This window comes from Indicator indicator, chromosome 17 (assembly GCF_027791375.1).
Source record: "Indicator indicator isolate 239-I01 chromosome 17, UM_Iind_1.1, whole genome shotgun sequence".
Lineage (NCBI taxonomy): Eukaryota > Metazoa > Chordata > Aves > Piciformes > Indicatoridae > Indicator > Indicator indicator.
Window position 1 is genome coordinate 20,133,520 of NC_072026.1, and position 16,496 is coordinate 20,150,015.

General features: G+C 45.8%; 1 protein-coding gene across 1 annotated transcript in view; it reads left to right on the forward strand.

Annotated features, from left to right (window-relative positions):
• Positions 1–16,260, forward strand: part of MAP7D3 (MAP7 domain containing 3) — a 36,357-nt gene extending 20,097 nt beyond the window's left edge. The window contains exons 12-19 of the mRNA XM_054388575.1: positions 866–1,110; positions 7,376–7,511; positions 8,883–9,063; positions 10,397–10,501; positions 10,773–10,826; positions 12,639–12,732; positions 13,178–13,358; positions 15,948–16,260. Coding sequence (XP_054244550.1) covers positions 866–1,110; positions 7,376–7,511; positions 8,883–9,063; positions 10,397–10,501; positions 10,773–10,826; positions 12,639–12,732; positions 13,178–13,358; positions 15,948–16,260 — 1,309 coding nt within the window. The remainder of the gene's footprint in view (positions 1–865; positions 1,111–7,375; positions 7,512–8,882; positions 9,064–10,396; positions 10,502–10,772; positions 10,827–12,638; positions 12,733–13,177; positions 13,359–15,947) is intronic.
• Positions 16,261–16,496: the final 236 nt, after the last annotated feature.

Sequence of the window (16,496 nt, forward strand, 5' to 3'; positions counted from 1 at the left end):
ATCCTTCTACTGAGGAGGAGATGAAGGCTGCTTCCTGCCTCAGACAGCTGCACTCTTAGCATTTGGATGACCCGTGCTGTGCCATGTGTGTATATCTAAGGACTTTACTTTTGATCTGAGTTCTCTTTTCCATGGTAGGGTTGCAGCCCTTGAACCTTTGTCTTGTTTGTGCAGATATCTGTATTATATACTCATCCTGTATTTACATATAAACACAAATATTTATACCTTGATTTTCTGTACAGTCTGTGCACTGCCCAGGGAAGTGGTGGGGTCAACATCCCTGGAACTGTTTAAGAAAAAACTGGATGAGGCACTTAGTGCCATGGTCTAGTTGATTAGTTGGGGTTGGGTGATCAGTTGGACTTGATGATCTTGGAGGTCTCTTCCAACCTGGTTGATTCTGTGATTCTAAAACCAACAGGGAGCAGGCAAGCTTCCAGCCTGTAATCTTTGTAGGTTTCTTGGACTGGAATCACAGGATTCATCCTTAACGTAGAGTAAATGGAGGTCTAGGCTAGAAGACCTGTTTTGGTGTTAGCCAACAAGTAGTGAGTGCAGTGTGCCCAGGGTGTTTTGGAATCTTGTATTTGAGATTTATGAAGAATCACAGGATATTAGGGGTTGGAAGGGACCTTGAAAGATCATCCAATCCAACCCCCCTGCCAAAGCAGGATCATGTAGGGCAGGTCACACAGGAACGCATCCAGGAGGGTTTTGAAGGTCTTCAGAGGAGATTCCACAACCCCTCCACAGCCTGTTGCAGTGTTCTGTCACCCTCATTATCTGTAATGTCAGCTAACCAAAGCAGACTGCTGTCCTAGTTGCATGTTTTGAGATGTTCAAATATTCTTTATTTCAACAGGCAAAAGACTCGCCCACCTTCACCTAGTGTGTCAAAACAAAGGCCACCATCTCCTACTCCAGTCTCTAAACCAGCACCCATCCAACGTCCACCTCTCACACCAGGTGTTATAAACATTACCAAAAAGAAAACTGAAGTAGAGAGCAAACCAAAAGATAAGAGCACAGAAGGAACAGGGCAAGAACAAGGTGCTTCACCAGCCTTGGACAGGGATGCCATTGCAGCTAGCACAAAGACCAAAGAAGGTGAGTGTTTCTCAGTGACAGCTGAACTCTTACTCAAGACATCTGCAGTGTGTGCTAGGTGAAATCATTCCTTCAGGAGGCAGGCCACTGGAGAGTAGGATGTTTCAGGGCAGAAGCTGTTTATTGCTGAAAATTTCATGCAGTAATTTTACATGGTATGACTTTGGGGTATGAATTTTAGTGCAGCAGGTAGTTTACTTGACTTGGGAGTTTAAGTCCAGAGCTTTCACTGTTACTGCTTGTACTATGAGAAAAGCAAAAATCCTATTTGCCTTTTGGACTTCAGGCACACTAGCTGAGAAATCTACTAGCTTAGGTTGGCAAAGTCAGTAATTAAACTATGCAAAGGTCTTTCAGTGCAGTTGGTAGTTGTTATAATTGCTCATGCAAGGGACCTGCTTGGAGGAAGAAGTCAGCTATTGGTGCAGCCCAGCCTGAGACATCTTTCACCAAGCTGGAAAACTTGCCTCAGTCAATTCCAGTGAATGTGTAATCACTGCTGCCTCAGGAAAAAGTGGTCAGTTCACAGGTCACACTGAGCAATTAGCTTGGCAGATAAGGAGAACCATCCACCAGATAAACAATTAGTGTCCTAGTCCTCTTCATTGTGCCAAGTAAGGACAGCCCCTGTCCCTCTGACCGGAAGAACACCATCTGCCATCTCCAGAACAGAATCTGGGAGAGCCTTCTGATGGGATCTGGCAGGCACTTCTCTGTGGAGAAGGACTTAGGGGACACTTAACAGGAAAAGGAGGGATCTCTGGAGTTTAAACTGCAGCCAGTGGGCAGTACTGAGGGCAGAAATCCTTCAGACACAAGGTAAGTGGGAGCCATGCTTGCTGCATGTTACTGCATGTACAGTTCCTCTTGTGCGTTCCTTGGCTGCTGCCATCGTCTGTGATTTCCAAGGCTCTTCCTTCCACTACTCAGAGCTGGGTGTTCAATAGTGTTAGCTGGCTGAAGAACTCATGTCTGGAGTTCTTTGAGCTTTTGTTCCTGTAGAAAGCAGCCTGGATGTCTTAGTCCCATGTGGATGTTTGTAAGAAGTTGCCCATCCATCTTCAGTGTCGTGTCATTCATCTTTGCAGTCAGAACGTCCATCCCTTGATGTCCCTGCATTACTGTGATAAATGTCTTGCATGCCTCAGAGGGGGCATCATCAGTTGTAACCAGTGTTGAAAGAGAGGTTGGCACCTCTGTAACAGCCTGTCCTGTTTCTGTTTCTTCCAGTTGTTCTGGAACAAGAGCACCTGTCCTTGTTCCTCAGTGCCCCACCTGTCTCCTCTCCACACTGACTTCTGGAACTGTATTAACACAGTTTATCTACTTCCATTTTAGCTTATTGCTGATGTCCAAGCTAATTGTCTTTGGAGTGGGTCATCATGGCTGTGAGTGAAGCTCTTTGGCAAGATAAGGAAATAGTGGCCATGTTCTCCAAACTAGAGATGATTTCAATCTCTCTCTTGGAATGTTGGGGTACCCTGCAGTAGTGCTAAGTCAGGCAAAATTCTTGTTTTTAAAAAGAAAAAGTTGCTTTCAGTTGTCAAGGCAATTTTGCACATCTGTTCACCCTGTGGGTTGGTGCAGTACCATATTGCAGACAGCTTCTGAAGTCAGAGCACACCAGTCAATGGCATGTGGCAAATCAGTCTCTAGGTCTTCTAGGTTCAACCTAATCTCAGCTTTGTGTACTTCTATCTTCATACCCATCTCTTCTCCTTCAAACTTGATTTGATTGCCTGTTGCTGACAATCAAGTTTTGTCTTGTTTTTGGGGTTTTTTTTATTGTGTCTTCCTGCTAAAATACACTGTTCTGCAGTAAAACACTTTCTATTTTTCAGTGACTTGGAGCAGTTGTCATTTCTGGCAGCAGCCTTTGGCAGCTTCTGTGAGAGTTAAAAGGCTCGTTCCAACTTAAAGCATAAGAAGTGCTCCTTCACGAGCTCTCACCTTATGCATGATGATAGGTAATAAACTATCATGGAGCCTCAACTTTTTTTTTTTTTTTTTATCTGGGTAGTGAAGGCTTTGCAATATGATTTATAGATTGATTGTAAATAAATGACTTGCCTTAGAATGTGTTGGAGTCATCCCTCCACCCAGCTGATGTCACAACACAAGCATGTTTGTGTTCTTGCTGTCAAACTGGGAAATAACAATCCAGTAAGGAACTGACAGAAGCTTCTCCTCAGATAGCAGATCTGCAATATTCTTCTCTATCTTTGGGAAGAAAACCTAAACAGATGAATGAGAGAAAAGGAGGAGGTTCAACTTCCACCTCTTCACAAGTTGCAGATCTTCTGCATCCTTCTTGCTCGATTGGCAACTTAAATATTGCTGAAGAGGAGCTGCCTAAAGGCAGTCTGTATTCTTAATGGCTGCACTATCTTCATAGTGCCTCTTTGCCCTTAAACCACAAGCTGGAGTTGGTAAGGCCAACAGTCAGTCCTGTAGATGCATTTTACAGTTCTAAGATGTTTCTCTTGCCTGTTTCCCTCTTTCTCCTTCCGTCACAGAAAGGGCCTGTGAGTAAAAAAAAAAGTTCTTGTCAGGAATGACAGTTGGGAGTACAAAAAGAAGATGGAGATGAGTATAAAATACTGGAAGAATCTTCTTAAGGCATGTTAGCAATGCTGTTAGGAAGCCCCATGTCTTGCCCTGTGGAAACAGACTGCACAAGGGATAAAAAAATCAGTACAACAACATGGCTTTCTGTGATTCAGTCAGTGAATTGGCATTGCCTGCAATCCAGTAACTTCCAAAGTGAAAATGCAATGGGAAGATCCCCCCCAGACTTGAGATCTCTTGACCCTCTCTTGGGTTTATGCCCACTGTAGTTTCCATTTCTGTATTGTGAATTGTTAGAACTAATTTTCTTCTATTATTTTCTGTACCAGATAGTTTCAAGCTATGCTGCAACCCTCTAACCTAAAAGCCTAAAACCTTTAGGGTTCCTGCTGAGGATTAAATTGTCTTCTTTAGGTTGAATTTTCAAAGGAGGAAATTGTTTACACCTGATGTCAAATGTCAACCAATTTTGATAGAAGTGAAATTCCAGTAGGGTTAAAATGGGACTGCTGTGTGGGTTGCTGTGCCAGGGCATCACAGAAGATGGCTTCTGCTGCAAAGAGTGACTGGTCTCAACTGGTGATACATTCAAGTGGTAGAAGAGAAGTGAGGCATTTTGATTCCTTCATGATTGTACACTGGCAACAGTAAGTGAAACCTCCTGCCTTTAAGTAATAAAAAAAACAAGTTGCCAAATGTAGGGAGAAGGGCACTTCACACCTCTAGATCTCAAGTAGGCAAATCCTGCTGATGGTTCTTTGAACTGCAAAGGACTGCTCTTCCCTATTCAGGGATGAGGAGGAGGAGGAGAGCCCCTGTTGGCTGAGGTCAGATTTGGAAGTGGTGTGGCCTATTCATGTTTGTACCAACATGACTGCATTTTTTGCCCAAGCCAGTCTGTCCTGGGGATGTAATTTTTTTTTTTCAGTGTTGGATAAATCTGAATTTTATAAAACTGCACTCTGTATGTTTCTGGAATGCTTTTCCTAGGACTGCAAGAACAATTTTTCTGCACAAAACAGTGCCATGATTCAGTTGCTCTGGGTGTAGTCTGGGTAATTACAGCTGCAGGCAGTGATTATGTGTCCATTGGGCTTAAGCAGCTTTTCAGGTATTAAAGTTCTTAATGCTGATACAGTCTTCTGAATGATTTGTCTTTAGGTTAGAACCATAGTAACTGATGAAACCTTGGTGTCATTGTCTACTAAAATGGCTCTGGCTTCAAGGCTCTGTTATTGTTAAGCAGACAACTATGTGTTGGTTTGTGAAATATTAAAAGGAAGAAAGGCAAGTCCTTGCCTACATTAGGTTGCTGTTCCTCCACTGACACCGAAAGCTGATTCTCTGCATGTTCAACCAGTTCCTTAGTCACATTCAAATAGGAAGCTGGAATAACTGATTAAAAGTCAGAGTTCTTTCAATACCTATTGAGAGAAACTGGATGATGACAAGGGTGGAAGTTTTCCTAATATTAATTTATAATTTATATAAATTATATATATATATTAAATTGATCATGTATGATTTCTAATACAGATTCATAGAATGGTTTGGGATGCAAAGGTCCTTAAAGATCATCTAGTTCCAACCCCCCTGCCATGGGCAGGGACACCTTCCACTTGACAAGGTTGCTCAAGGCCTCATCCAACCTGGCTTTGAAATCTTCAGGGAAGGGGCATCCACATCCCCCCTGTGCAGCCTCTTCCAGCGTCTCACCACCCTCACTGTAAAGAATTTCTTACTAGTATCTCTGCTGTCTCTGATCATGATATCTGATGTCTCTGGTCATGGTATGTGCTATCTCTGATCATGACCTGCATAGCAGCAGGTCTAGGGAGGTCTTCTCCCCCTCTACTCCGCTCTGGTGAGATCCCACCTGGAGTACTGTGTCCAGTTCTGGAGCCCCTATTACAGGAAGTGCTGGAAGGTGTCTAGAGAAGGGCCATGAGGATGAGCAGAGGGCTGGAGCTCCTCTGCTATGAGGACAGACGGAGAGAGTTGGGGCTGTTCAGTCTGGAGAAGAGAAGGCTCTGAGGAGACCTTCTTGTGGCCTTCCAGGATCTGAAGGGGGCTACAAGAAAGCTGGAGAGGGACTTTTTAGGGTGTCAGGGAGTGATAGGATTTGGGGGGGGATGGAGAAAAAACTAGAAATGGGGAGGTTCAGATTGGATGTTAGGAAGAAGTTCTTCCCCATGAGAGTGGTGAGACACTGGCACAGGTTGCCCAAGTTGGTGGTGGAAGCCTCATCCCTGGAGGTTTTTGCAGCCAGGCTGGATGTGGCTGTGAGCAACCTGCTCTAGTGTGAGGTGACCCTACCCATGGCAGAGGGGTTGGAACTGGCTGATCCTTGAGGTTTCTTCCAACCCTGACAATTCTATGATTCTGTGATATCTGCTATCATGACCTCTGCTATCTCTGATCATGATCTCTACTATCTCTGATTATAACACCAGGCAGGATGTGAGCACACACATAAACTATGGGACTGCACAAGTACCTGCTGACCTGGTTGCTTGAAGCTGTTTTGATCACCATGAAAACTGGAAATTAATTTATTGCTAAAATGTGTAGAAATCCAGCATTCCTGAAGTGATTAGTATGTACCTGCAGGGACAAATAACACAATGGTTGTTTGCACCCTCAGATAATCTATAGATTTAGAGACATGAAGGTTATTGATACGAAACAAGAGAAATAAAAATGAATGTTTCATCTATAGGGTCATGGGTTTTTTAGAAGGAATTATAAGTGTTTCCTAAAGCTGGATATTTTCAGGGTTTTTTTTAAGTGTTAGAAAATAAATGTGTCTCTCTAGAAATATGTTTTTAAGTACTGTAGGATCAGAGGATGTTACGAATTGGAAGGGACCTTGGGAGATCAAGTCCAACCCCCCTTACAGGGCAGGAGCATAGAATCCAGCACAGGTCACACAGGAACACATCCAGATGGGGCTGGAAAGGCTCCAGAGAAGGAGACTCCACAACCTCTCTGGGCAGCCTGTTCCAGTGCTCTGTGACCCTCCCAGTGCAGAAGTTCCTCCTCATGTTGAGGTGGAACCTCCTGTGTTGTAGTTTCTATCCATTGCCCTTTGTCCTATCCCAGGGTGCAACTGAGCAGAGCCTGTCCCCTCCCTCCTGACCCCCAGCCCTCAGATATTTATAAAGATTTATTAAATCCCCTCTCAGTCTTCTCCAGACTAACCAACCCCAGGTCTCTCAGCCTCTGCTCTTAGGGCATGTGCTCCAGTCCCTCAATCATGCTGGTAGCTCTCTGCTGAATTCTCTCCAGCAGATCCCTGTCCCTCCTGAACTGGGGAGCCCAACACTGGATGCAATATTCCAAGTGAGGTCTCACCAGGGCTGAGTAGAGGGGGAGGAGGACCTCCTTGAATCTGCTGGTCACACTCCTCTTAATGCACCCCAGGATCCCATTGGCCCTCTTGGTAGTTGGGGAATATCTTTTGAAGTGTATCATCTGGAATGTGGCTGGGTGAGTGTAGTTGAAATGAGTTGGAATTTCAGTGTCAGTGAGCTATTGTGGCTCTGCAGCTCCTTAGGCTTCTCAGTTGGCTCTTGGGAGCCTTCAGAGGCAGGGTGTGCTCACTCAGCTGGCTAACAGAAACATCTCATCTCACAATGACAACGTCTGTCTTAATTTACTGAGCCTTTTTAACAGCCTTTTCTTTTAACCTTCACAGAATCAGGTAGCAAATCAGTAGCAGGGACCACCACAGCTGAGGAAGCTGCTAAAATCTTAGCAGAGAAACGGCGTCTAGCACGGGAGCAAAGGGAGCGTGAAGACCAAGAAAGAATGCAGAGACAGGAAGAGGAGAGGTAAGGATTCAGGAGAAGGGAGGCATGCTTTCAGTGGTGGGCTGTGGTGGGAGTGGACACTTGAACTGTGTGTCATAGAATCACAGCATGGTACAGGTTGGAAGGGACCTCCACACATCATAGAATCAGTCAGGATCGAAAGGGACCTCAAGAATCATCCAGTTCCAACCCCCCTGCCATGGGCAGGGACACCTCACACTAGATCAGCCTGGCCAGAGCCTCATCCAGCCTGGCCTTAAACACCTCCAGGGATGGGGCCTCAACCACCTCCCTTGGACAGCCCATTCCAGGCTCTCACCACTCTCATGGGGAAGAACTTCTTCCTCACATCCAGCCTGAATCTCCCCACTTCCAGCTTCATTCCATTCCCCCCAGTCCTATCACTACCTGATAGCCTAAAAATTCCCTCCCCAGCTTTCTTGTAGCCTCCTTCAGATACTGAAAAGCCACAAGAAGGTCACCTGGGAGCCTTCTCTTCTCCAGACTGAACAACCCCAACTCTTTCAGTCTGTCCTCATAGGAGAGGCGCTCCAGCCCTCTGCTCATCCTGGTGGCCCTTCTCTGGACACCAAGTCCAACGTCCTTGCCGGAGCAGGATCACCTAGGGCATGTCACACAGGAACCAGATGGGTCTTGAAAGTCTCCAGAGAAGGAGACCCCATGACCTCTATGGGCAGCCTGCCCCAGGGCTTCAGCACTCTCACATCAAAGAAGTTTCTCCTTGTGTTGGGGTGGAACTTCCTGTGTTCCAGTTGGTATCCTTTGCCCCTTGACCTATCACAGGACACCACTGAAAAGAGCCTGGCCCCTTCTTCCTGACACCCACCCTTCAGGTATTTGTAAACATGGACCAGATCCTCTCTCTGCCTTCTAAACAGCCTCAGCTCTCTCATCAGACAGATGTTCCAGTCCCTTTGTTGTCCTTGTAGCCTCCACTGGACTCTCTCCAGTAGTTCCCCTTTCCCTCTTGAACTGGGGAGTCCAGAACTGGACACAATACTCCAGGTGTGGCCTCAGCAGGGCAAAGTAGAGGGGGAGAACTACCTCCCTTGACCTGCTGGCCATGTTCTTCTTAATGCACCCCACGATCCCACTGGGCTTCTTGGCCACAAGGGCACTTTGCTGTCCTGTGAACATTTCCAAAACATTAATTAAATGTCCTGTAAATGTTAATACAGTTCCTGAAGCAGAGGCACTAGGTGAATAACTTAGAACTACTCCTGCTTTCTTGGGCTGAATAACTCAGAACCACTCCTGCTTTCCTGGGCTGAATAACTTAGAACAACTCCTGCTTTCCTAGACTGTCTCATGTGCATGTACACTGTCAAAGAAAAAACATTCACTTGGTAATCTGTGTCTTGAAATCACTAGAATCAGAGAAGAAGAGATGGCCAAGAGAGCACTGGAGGAAAAGGCACGGCGGGAGGAAGAGCTCCTCAAGCAGGAGGAAGAAAAGAAACTGGCTCATGAAGAGCAACAAAGACAAGCTGAGGAGGAGAGGATCTGCAGAGAGCAGGAGGAGCAGGAGAAGCTTGCAGAGCTTCAGCACCAGGTCTGCTATCTGTAGGCTCCACCTGTGTTCCTCGTGCAAACTGCCAACTTGTTTTTTGGGGGGGGGGGGGAGGTATCTTTGGTTTTCCTTCACAGAACAGTTTTGGCAGATCTGCCAAGACTGATGTAAAGCAGAGTTCATCCTGTCTGAGATGGATTTTAGAATGGCCTGAAGTCCTTCCTTTGCCCTACTCTGTATTTGGGGTTGGGTGGTTTGGTCTTTTTTTTTTTTTCCCAACATTTGATAAATGCAAGTGTGGGACAGAAGCAGATTTTTTTTTTTTAATGTATCTGGGATGCTCTTTAACATGCATAAAGTATTTGCCCTGAGCTCACAGTACCAGCTTACTGCTGTGGCTGATGAGGCTGTGGTCTGTCTGGGAAGTGGTCTGGCTTGCTCTGTTTCCTTCAAAAGACAGATGGCTAGTGTTTCCAACTTTGCTTTTTCTAGTTGCTAAATAGTCTTCAACACCTAACATCTGTCTGCCTCTACAAAGGTATTCTTCTGAGAGAGCTGTTTGGCAGAAAGTAGGCTTTGTTCAAATGAGAGTTGATTTTTTTTTTTTTTAATTCCTTTTTTTTTTTTTTTTTTTTTTTTTTTTTAGCTAAAGCAGTTTTACAATGAAGCTCTTGGTGTTTGAAGAGCTGTATCATATGGCTAGCACTGGCATGTGTCTGAACGTTACTTTAAAAGCTGAAATTTCCAGTGGTGAGGCACTGGAACAAGCTGCCCAGGGGAGGTCGTAGATGCCCTCCCTGGAGATGTTCAAGGCTGGGCTGGGTGGGGCTTTGAGCAACCCGAGTCCCTGCCCATGGCAGGGGGGGTGGAAGTAGATGATCTTCAAGGTCCCTTCCAACCCAAACCACTCTGTGATTTCATGAAAAGATTTTCCAGTGTAGAAGGGAGCAGAAGGTGCTTAGCACCAAGCATCTTGGTGGTAATATCTGACTGCCAAGACTGTGAAGTTCACCACGCCACATGCAGAATTTAATGGCTGTCTTGTTGCTTTCCCATATTATCCTTCCTAGGCAAATCTTCAATCTGAAGTCTAGTTTGAGTCCTGAGGAGCTCAACAACATCCAGAACATTTGCATAATCACAATCCAGCCTTGCACATCATTTTTCTTTTCAGATCAGTTTCTGAATGTCACAGTAATATATATTCTGTGTGAGCAGCTTTCTAAGTTGGCATTTAGCTGCAATGTGTGGTCATATTAAATAGTGATTGTCTGATGTTTCCTGTCTCTGCTGAAGCAGAATCTCTGCAACAGCTCTCGTTTTGACTCTTGGTTGTGCACTTGGTGCACTCTTCTTTTTTTGTTTTTCTATTCAGAGAGAAGAAGCCGAAGCAAAAGCTCAAGAAGAGGCTGAAAGACAGCGGCTGGAAAGGGAGAGAATTATGCAGCAAAATATGCAGGAAAGGCTTGAAAGAAAAAAGGTATGCAGAGAACTTTCTCAGCCTAAAATAGTGTTTGAGGTGTTAAACTGAGCAGGCAAATTTTAAGTGCATCAGAGACTTAGTAGTGTGTCCTTTAAAAAAAAGAGGCAAGTCTGGATTGTGAGCTTGAAAAAATGTAGTAAGTGTAGATAAAATAGGAAAATAGTGTAAGTTAAATAGGAGAATCTATTCTGATGGCTGAAAATGTAAAGCAGAGTGCTGAAATATAAAGCTCTGGATGTGACTGCAAATGTTTTGCCTGTTTTAACAGAGGATTGAAGAAATAATGAAGAGGACACGGAAATCGGATCAAAACGAAGCCAAGGTACTTGTTCAGATCTCTATGATGACAGAATAGACTCTTCCCAGAGGAGGCTTTGCCTTCTGTCATATCTTCCTCTGTTATCCTTAAACTGGCTTCCAGGGGAAGTGCAAGGTGTTGCTGCACCAGACTAATTCTCAGCAGCTTCCCATTGCACACGTGCTTCTGCTCTGCTTGATCTGACCCAAAGTCTTCTGTGCATTTTTGTTCAAGGCATATAGAATCAATGTGATCTGGTGTTGCTGCTTGCAGATTGGTTAAAGAAACCCTGGGTGGTAATACATCATTTTTTTTCTTAAACTGTATGCATTCTAATGGGGCTTCTTAACTTAAATTCCTGGCTTCATAGAATCATAAAATTGTTTTGGTTGGATAAGTCCCCCAAGGGTATTGAGTCCATTAACCCAACACCATTATGGCCATTAAACCATGTCCCAAAGTGCCATGGCCACAGGTTTCTTGAACACCTCCAGGGATGGGGACTCCACCACCTCCCTGGGCAGCCTGTTCCAATACCTTGCTGCCTCTTGCAGCAAAGGCATTTTCCTAAGATCCAACCTAAACCTACCTTGGTGCAACTTGAGGCCATTTCCTCATTTCATGATACTAGGGAAGAGAGACCAACCCCCCACCTGGCTCCAACCTCCTTTCAGGGAGCTGTAGAGAGCAATGAGGTCTCCCCTCAGCTTCCCCTTCTCCAGACTAAGCAACCTCAGCTCCCTCAGCTTCTCCTCATGAGACCTGTTCTTCAGGTCTCTCTCATCTTCATCTCTTTGCTTAAAGCAAATCTTAGATGCCCCTTTGGATTACTGTAGCAAACCAGAGAGAGATATCTGTTAATGTAGTGACCTGAGGTTTGTGGTAAACTATGCATGTTATATTGAGCAGTAGATGTTCTTCTCTGAACATGCAAAGACCCAAGTCTTCATGTAGCTGAAAGTCAATAAATATGTGGAGAAATGAGGGGAAAAGCAACTCAGGAACAGTTCATAGGTAGGAGGTGGAAGTGGGTCCCACACAGCAATGTGCCCTTGTGGCCAAGAAAGCAAATGGGATCCTGGGGTGCATTAAGAGGAGTGTGTCCAGCAGATCCAGGGAGGTTCTCCCCCTCTACTCTGCCCTGGTGAGACCTCACCTGCAATATTGCATCCAGTTCTGGGCTCCCCAGTTCAAGAGGGACAGGGATCTGCTGGAGAGAGTCCAAGGGGGAGCTACAGGGATGATTAAGGGCCTTAGGAGGAGAGGCTGAGAAACCTGGGGCTGGTTAGTCTGGAGGGGAAGACTGAGAGGGGATTTAATAAATCTTTATAAATATCTGAGGGCTGGGGGTCAGGAGGGAGGGGACAGGGAAAGGCTCTGCTCACTTGCACCTTGTGATAGGACAAGAGGCAATGGATGGAAACTCCAGCACAGGAGGTTCCACCTCAACATGAGGAGGAACTTCTTCACTGAGAGGGTCACAGAGCCCTGGAACAGGCTGCCCAGAGAGGTTGTGGAGTCTCCTTCTCTGGAGACTTCCAAGCCCCATCTGGATGTGTTCCTGTGTGACCTGTGCTCGATTCTATGGTTCTGCTCTGGCAGGGGGATTGGACTTGATGATCTCTGGAGTTCCCTTCCAACCCCTAACATCCTGTGGTGCTGTGATTCCTTCACAGGCTCTGGCTCAGACTATCATGTGTTGCTGAGTGACCTAATTGTTAGCCTTTGGAGTAATCTGGCTTTATTGCTGGGCACAGAGGAGTCCTGTGTAGGAGCTGTGCCTGTGAAATGCTAGAGAGGAGTTGAGTTATTGCAAGTAACACTCTGGCAATTCAGTTGCAGAATGAAGGGAAGGCTGCCTCTGAGGCTATGGAGGGAGAGGATATTGAAGAGGAGGAAGAGCTGAGTCTTGAGAAGACTGATCAGCCAGGTAAGGAAACTTGGTGAGGTGTAAGTAGCAGTTGGTGTCTCAGGGATCTTTGAGCATCATTAAAAAGGTCACTGGCAGTGTGATGGTGAGACACAAGTCCCAGAAGTGCCAGGAGGCTCTCTGTTTGAACACAGATTTAGATCATTGCCTGTTCTGTACCACAGGAGACAGTCAAAATGCCTAAATGCAAAAATGAATTGAGAGTGAAATGCAGACAGCAAGTTTTCATTTTACAAGTGTATTTTTAAAGATGGAGGACAAACACAGTGTTAGAGGTAGCTTGTCTAGAGAGAAATGAATCTGCTGAAGCCAAGTGCCTCAAGTTCTGGCTGGGGAAGGTCATGTGGGCACTTTCCTTCATTCAGATCAGCCATTCTCTTACTGAAGCTCCTCTTCTTAATTCATTTTCATTTTTTACTCTCTGTTCTTTTTCCCTGACTTTCAGGAAAGCTAAATGGTGTTGACTTACCCCAGGACGTCAAGGAGGAGGAAGAGGGTGGTTTAGAAACTGCACACAGCTTAATCTCTGCAGAGTGTGAGGAACAAGATGTGTCAGAGCTGAAGGCCAGTGAAGTGTTTATGAATGGAGGTGACCTGCAAAGTGTTGCTGAATTACAGGATTCCAGGTGAGTCTCTGTCACTGGCTGCTTGACTGCCAGAGCAGTTAGCACATGTCTCTCTCTGTGTTTCAATTGAAGCAGTCCTCAAAAGCACTCAATTTAAACCCTTCACCCTGCCAGCTCTGTGGTGTTTGTCTGACTTGCTGCAGGCATGTGGGGTGTGTGTGTACTGTCAGCATAGTGCTTCAGACAGAGGCAGTTAATGCAGGATGATTGCTTGTTGAGGTGGCACCATGTTCACAGCACTGGCTCTGCTAAAAAGGGAGGAACAGAACCAGCAATGTGCCAGGGCTGAACATAACAGCACTGGCTTGAAATCTTTGCCCTTGAAATGGGCAGCAGTCCTTCTCATCCACAAAAAACATCAAACAAGAAGAGGAGACTCCACTAAAAGAAAGAATCACAGAATATGGTTGGAAGAGACCTTTGAGATCATCCAGTCCAGCCCCTGCCCCAGCTCTGAAGGGTCAACACTAAACCATGTCCAAGGTGCCATGTCCACACATTTCTTGAACACTTCCAGGGATGGTCACTCCACCACTGCCCTGGGCAGACCATTCCAATGTTGGAGAACCTCTTCAGTAAAGAAATATTTCCTAATATTCAGCCTGAACCTCCCCTGGCAGAGCTTGTAACCATCTCCTAGAGTTCTGTCACTTGCCACCAAGGAGAAGAGGCTGGCCCCTTCCTCACTCCAACCTCTCTTCAGGGAGTTGCAGAGAGCCAAGAGGTCTCCCCTCTGCCTCTTCTTCTCCAGACTGAACACCCCCAGCTCCTTCAGATGCTCCTCTTAGGCCATGCACTCCAGGCCCTTCACCAGCTTTGCTGCCCTTCTCTGTTCATGCTCCAGAACCTCAATGTCCTTCTGACAGTGAGGGGCCCAGAACCAAACCCAGCACTTGAGCTGCGGCCTCACCAGTGCTGAGTACAGAGGGATGATCACCTCCCTGTCCCTGCTGGCCACTGTTTCTAATCCAAGCCAGGATGCCACTGGCTTTCTTGGCCACCTGGGCACACTGCTGACTCATGTTCAGTCAGCTACCAACCAGTACCCCCAGGTCCCTCTCCAGGTTACAGTTTGGCAACTGGCCACACATCTCCACGTCTGTAGCTTACCATTGGGTTGTTGTGACCTGAGTGCAGGACCTGGCACTTGGCCTTGTCAAACCTCATACCAACAGAAAACAGCCAACAGAAAGCTCTAGAACAGTTCCAGTTGCACTGGAGCAGTAGATACAACACAAAAGCCTCCCTTAATGGGAATTCTTGTTGGGTTTTGGGGTTTTTTAAGTATTTTTTAGTATTTCACATTTTAACTTTTTGAACATAAAGCATTCCCATCTACTATGGGAAAATCTGTCCTCTTCTGATTGTTCCATTTCCTCATCTAAATGCTAATGATGTTCAAATGACATTGTGAACTCTTACTTTTTTTCTTTAAGTGATGATAAATTAATCTCCTTCCTCTAGTGATGGAACATAAGGACTTTTTTCATGATTTTCTTAAAAATGAGTGAAAATTGATCTCTGTGATTTGGGTTGAGGTTTTGAATCTTGTTTTAAATATTGCCAGGCTTCTGAGGCTCAGTTTGCTGTTTAAAAAACTTAACCAGAGAAAAAAGGAAGAAATGCAGACTACTTAAATAGGATTTTAATCACAGAATGGTAGGGGTTGGAAGGGACCTTGAAAGATCATCCAATCCAACCCTCCCCAGCCAGAGCAGGACCACCTAGGGCAGGTCACACAGGAACACATTCAGGTGGGGTTTGAAGGTCTCCAGAGAAGAAGACTCCACAACCCCTCTGTGTAGCCTGCTTGAGGGCTCTGTCACCCTTGCAGTGGAGAAGTTTTCCTTATGTTCACCTGGACCTCCTGTGCTCCAGCTTGCACCCATTACCCCTTGTCCTGTCACTGGACATCACTGAGCAGAGCCTGGCTTTGTCCTCCCAGCACAGCCCTTCATATCTTCACAGAATCACAGAATGTTAGGGGTTGGAAGGGACCTCAAAGAATCATCCAGTCCAACCCCCTTGCCAGAGCAGGATCACCTAGAGGTGAGGAACACATCCAGGTCGGTTTTGAATATCTCCAAAGAAGAAGAGGTCACCTTCTTGAGGAGAGGTTACCCCTCAGGCTCCTCTTCTCCAAGCTAAAGAGCCCGAGCCTCCCTCAGCAGGGAGACGTTCCACTCCCTTCAGCATCTTTGTGGCGCTATGCTGGACTCATTCAGGCAGTTCCCTGAGGCCCTTCTTGCACTGAGGGATCCAGAACTGGACACAGTGATGCAGGGCATTAAACTTGTTGCTTTCTTAGCTCAAATTTCTGGAAGCAGAGCTTACCTGAGAACTCTTAGTGTAGTAAAAAGGGGCTGTGTGTTGGTGAGTCATTCTTCCCTATTGCCTCCTGGATGGGAGGTCCTGCAGGGCAGCTGGAGCAGCTCATCTGGGCATGTCCTCCAGGACATTTAGTGCCTTCCAAAGTATGCAGACTGCTAATTGGCTGGCCTGTAATCAGTCTGAAGGTTAAACATAGAGAAACTGCAACACAAGTAGCCATCCTGTTCTGTTCTTTTTTTTTTTTTTTTCCCCCCCCAGTCATCCTGCGGAAGAAGTGGTTGTTGATGACCCAGTGAAGTTGGGGGTTAATGAAGCTGATCATACAATTGGATTTATTCAGAATCTGAATGGCAAATCTGGCTCCTGGACTTTTGAGGAGTTCATTGATGTTGGAGTACATTCCAGGTCGGCCAAGCTGAGCTCAGACAGCATCTCTGCTGGGGACTGTAAACACAACTTGAATGATGCTGCTGCTACATTACCTTCTAGTCCCAAGTTGGCTTTTGAGGAAGATGGTGCAGTGAATTCATTGACCAAACCTATAGATGCTTCATCAGGTAATCCAAGCTGATTTCCCTATCTTGTCTCTTCCCCTGCCTAGGTAATTAACTTCCTTGCATTTTACTCTCCTTGCCTTAACTTCAGCTTCTTCTTTTTGAGGCACTTTTTCCAATGTGTTGACTGGAGGCAAAGCTCTTTCTTTAGTGCTTCTAAATTGCATTCTGTCAAAAGGAGTCACCAACTGATGCCTTTTTAGGGGCTTGCTTTAGACAGCAGCCTGGGCCGAGCGTTAAGGCTCTTCCAAAG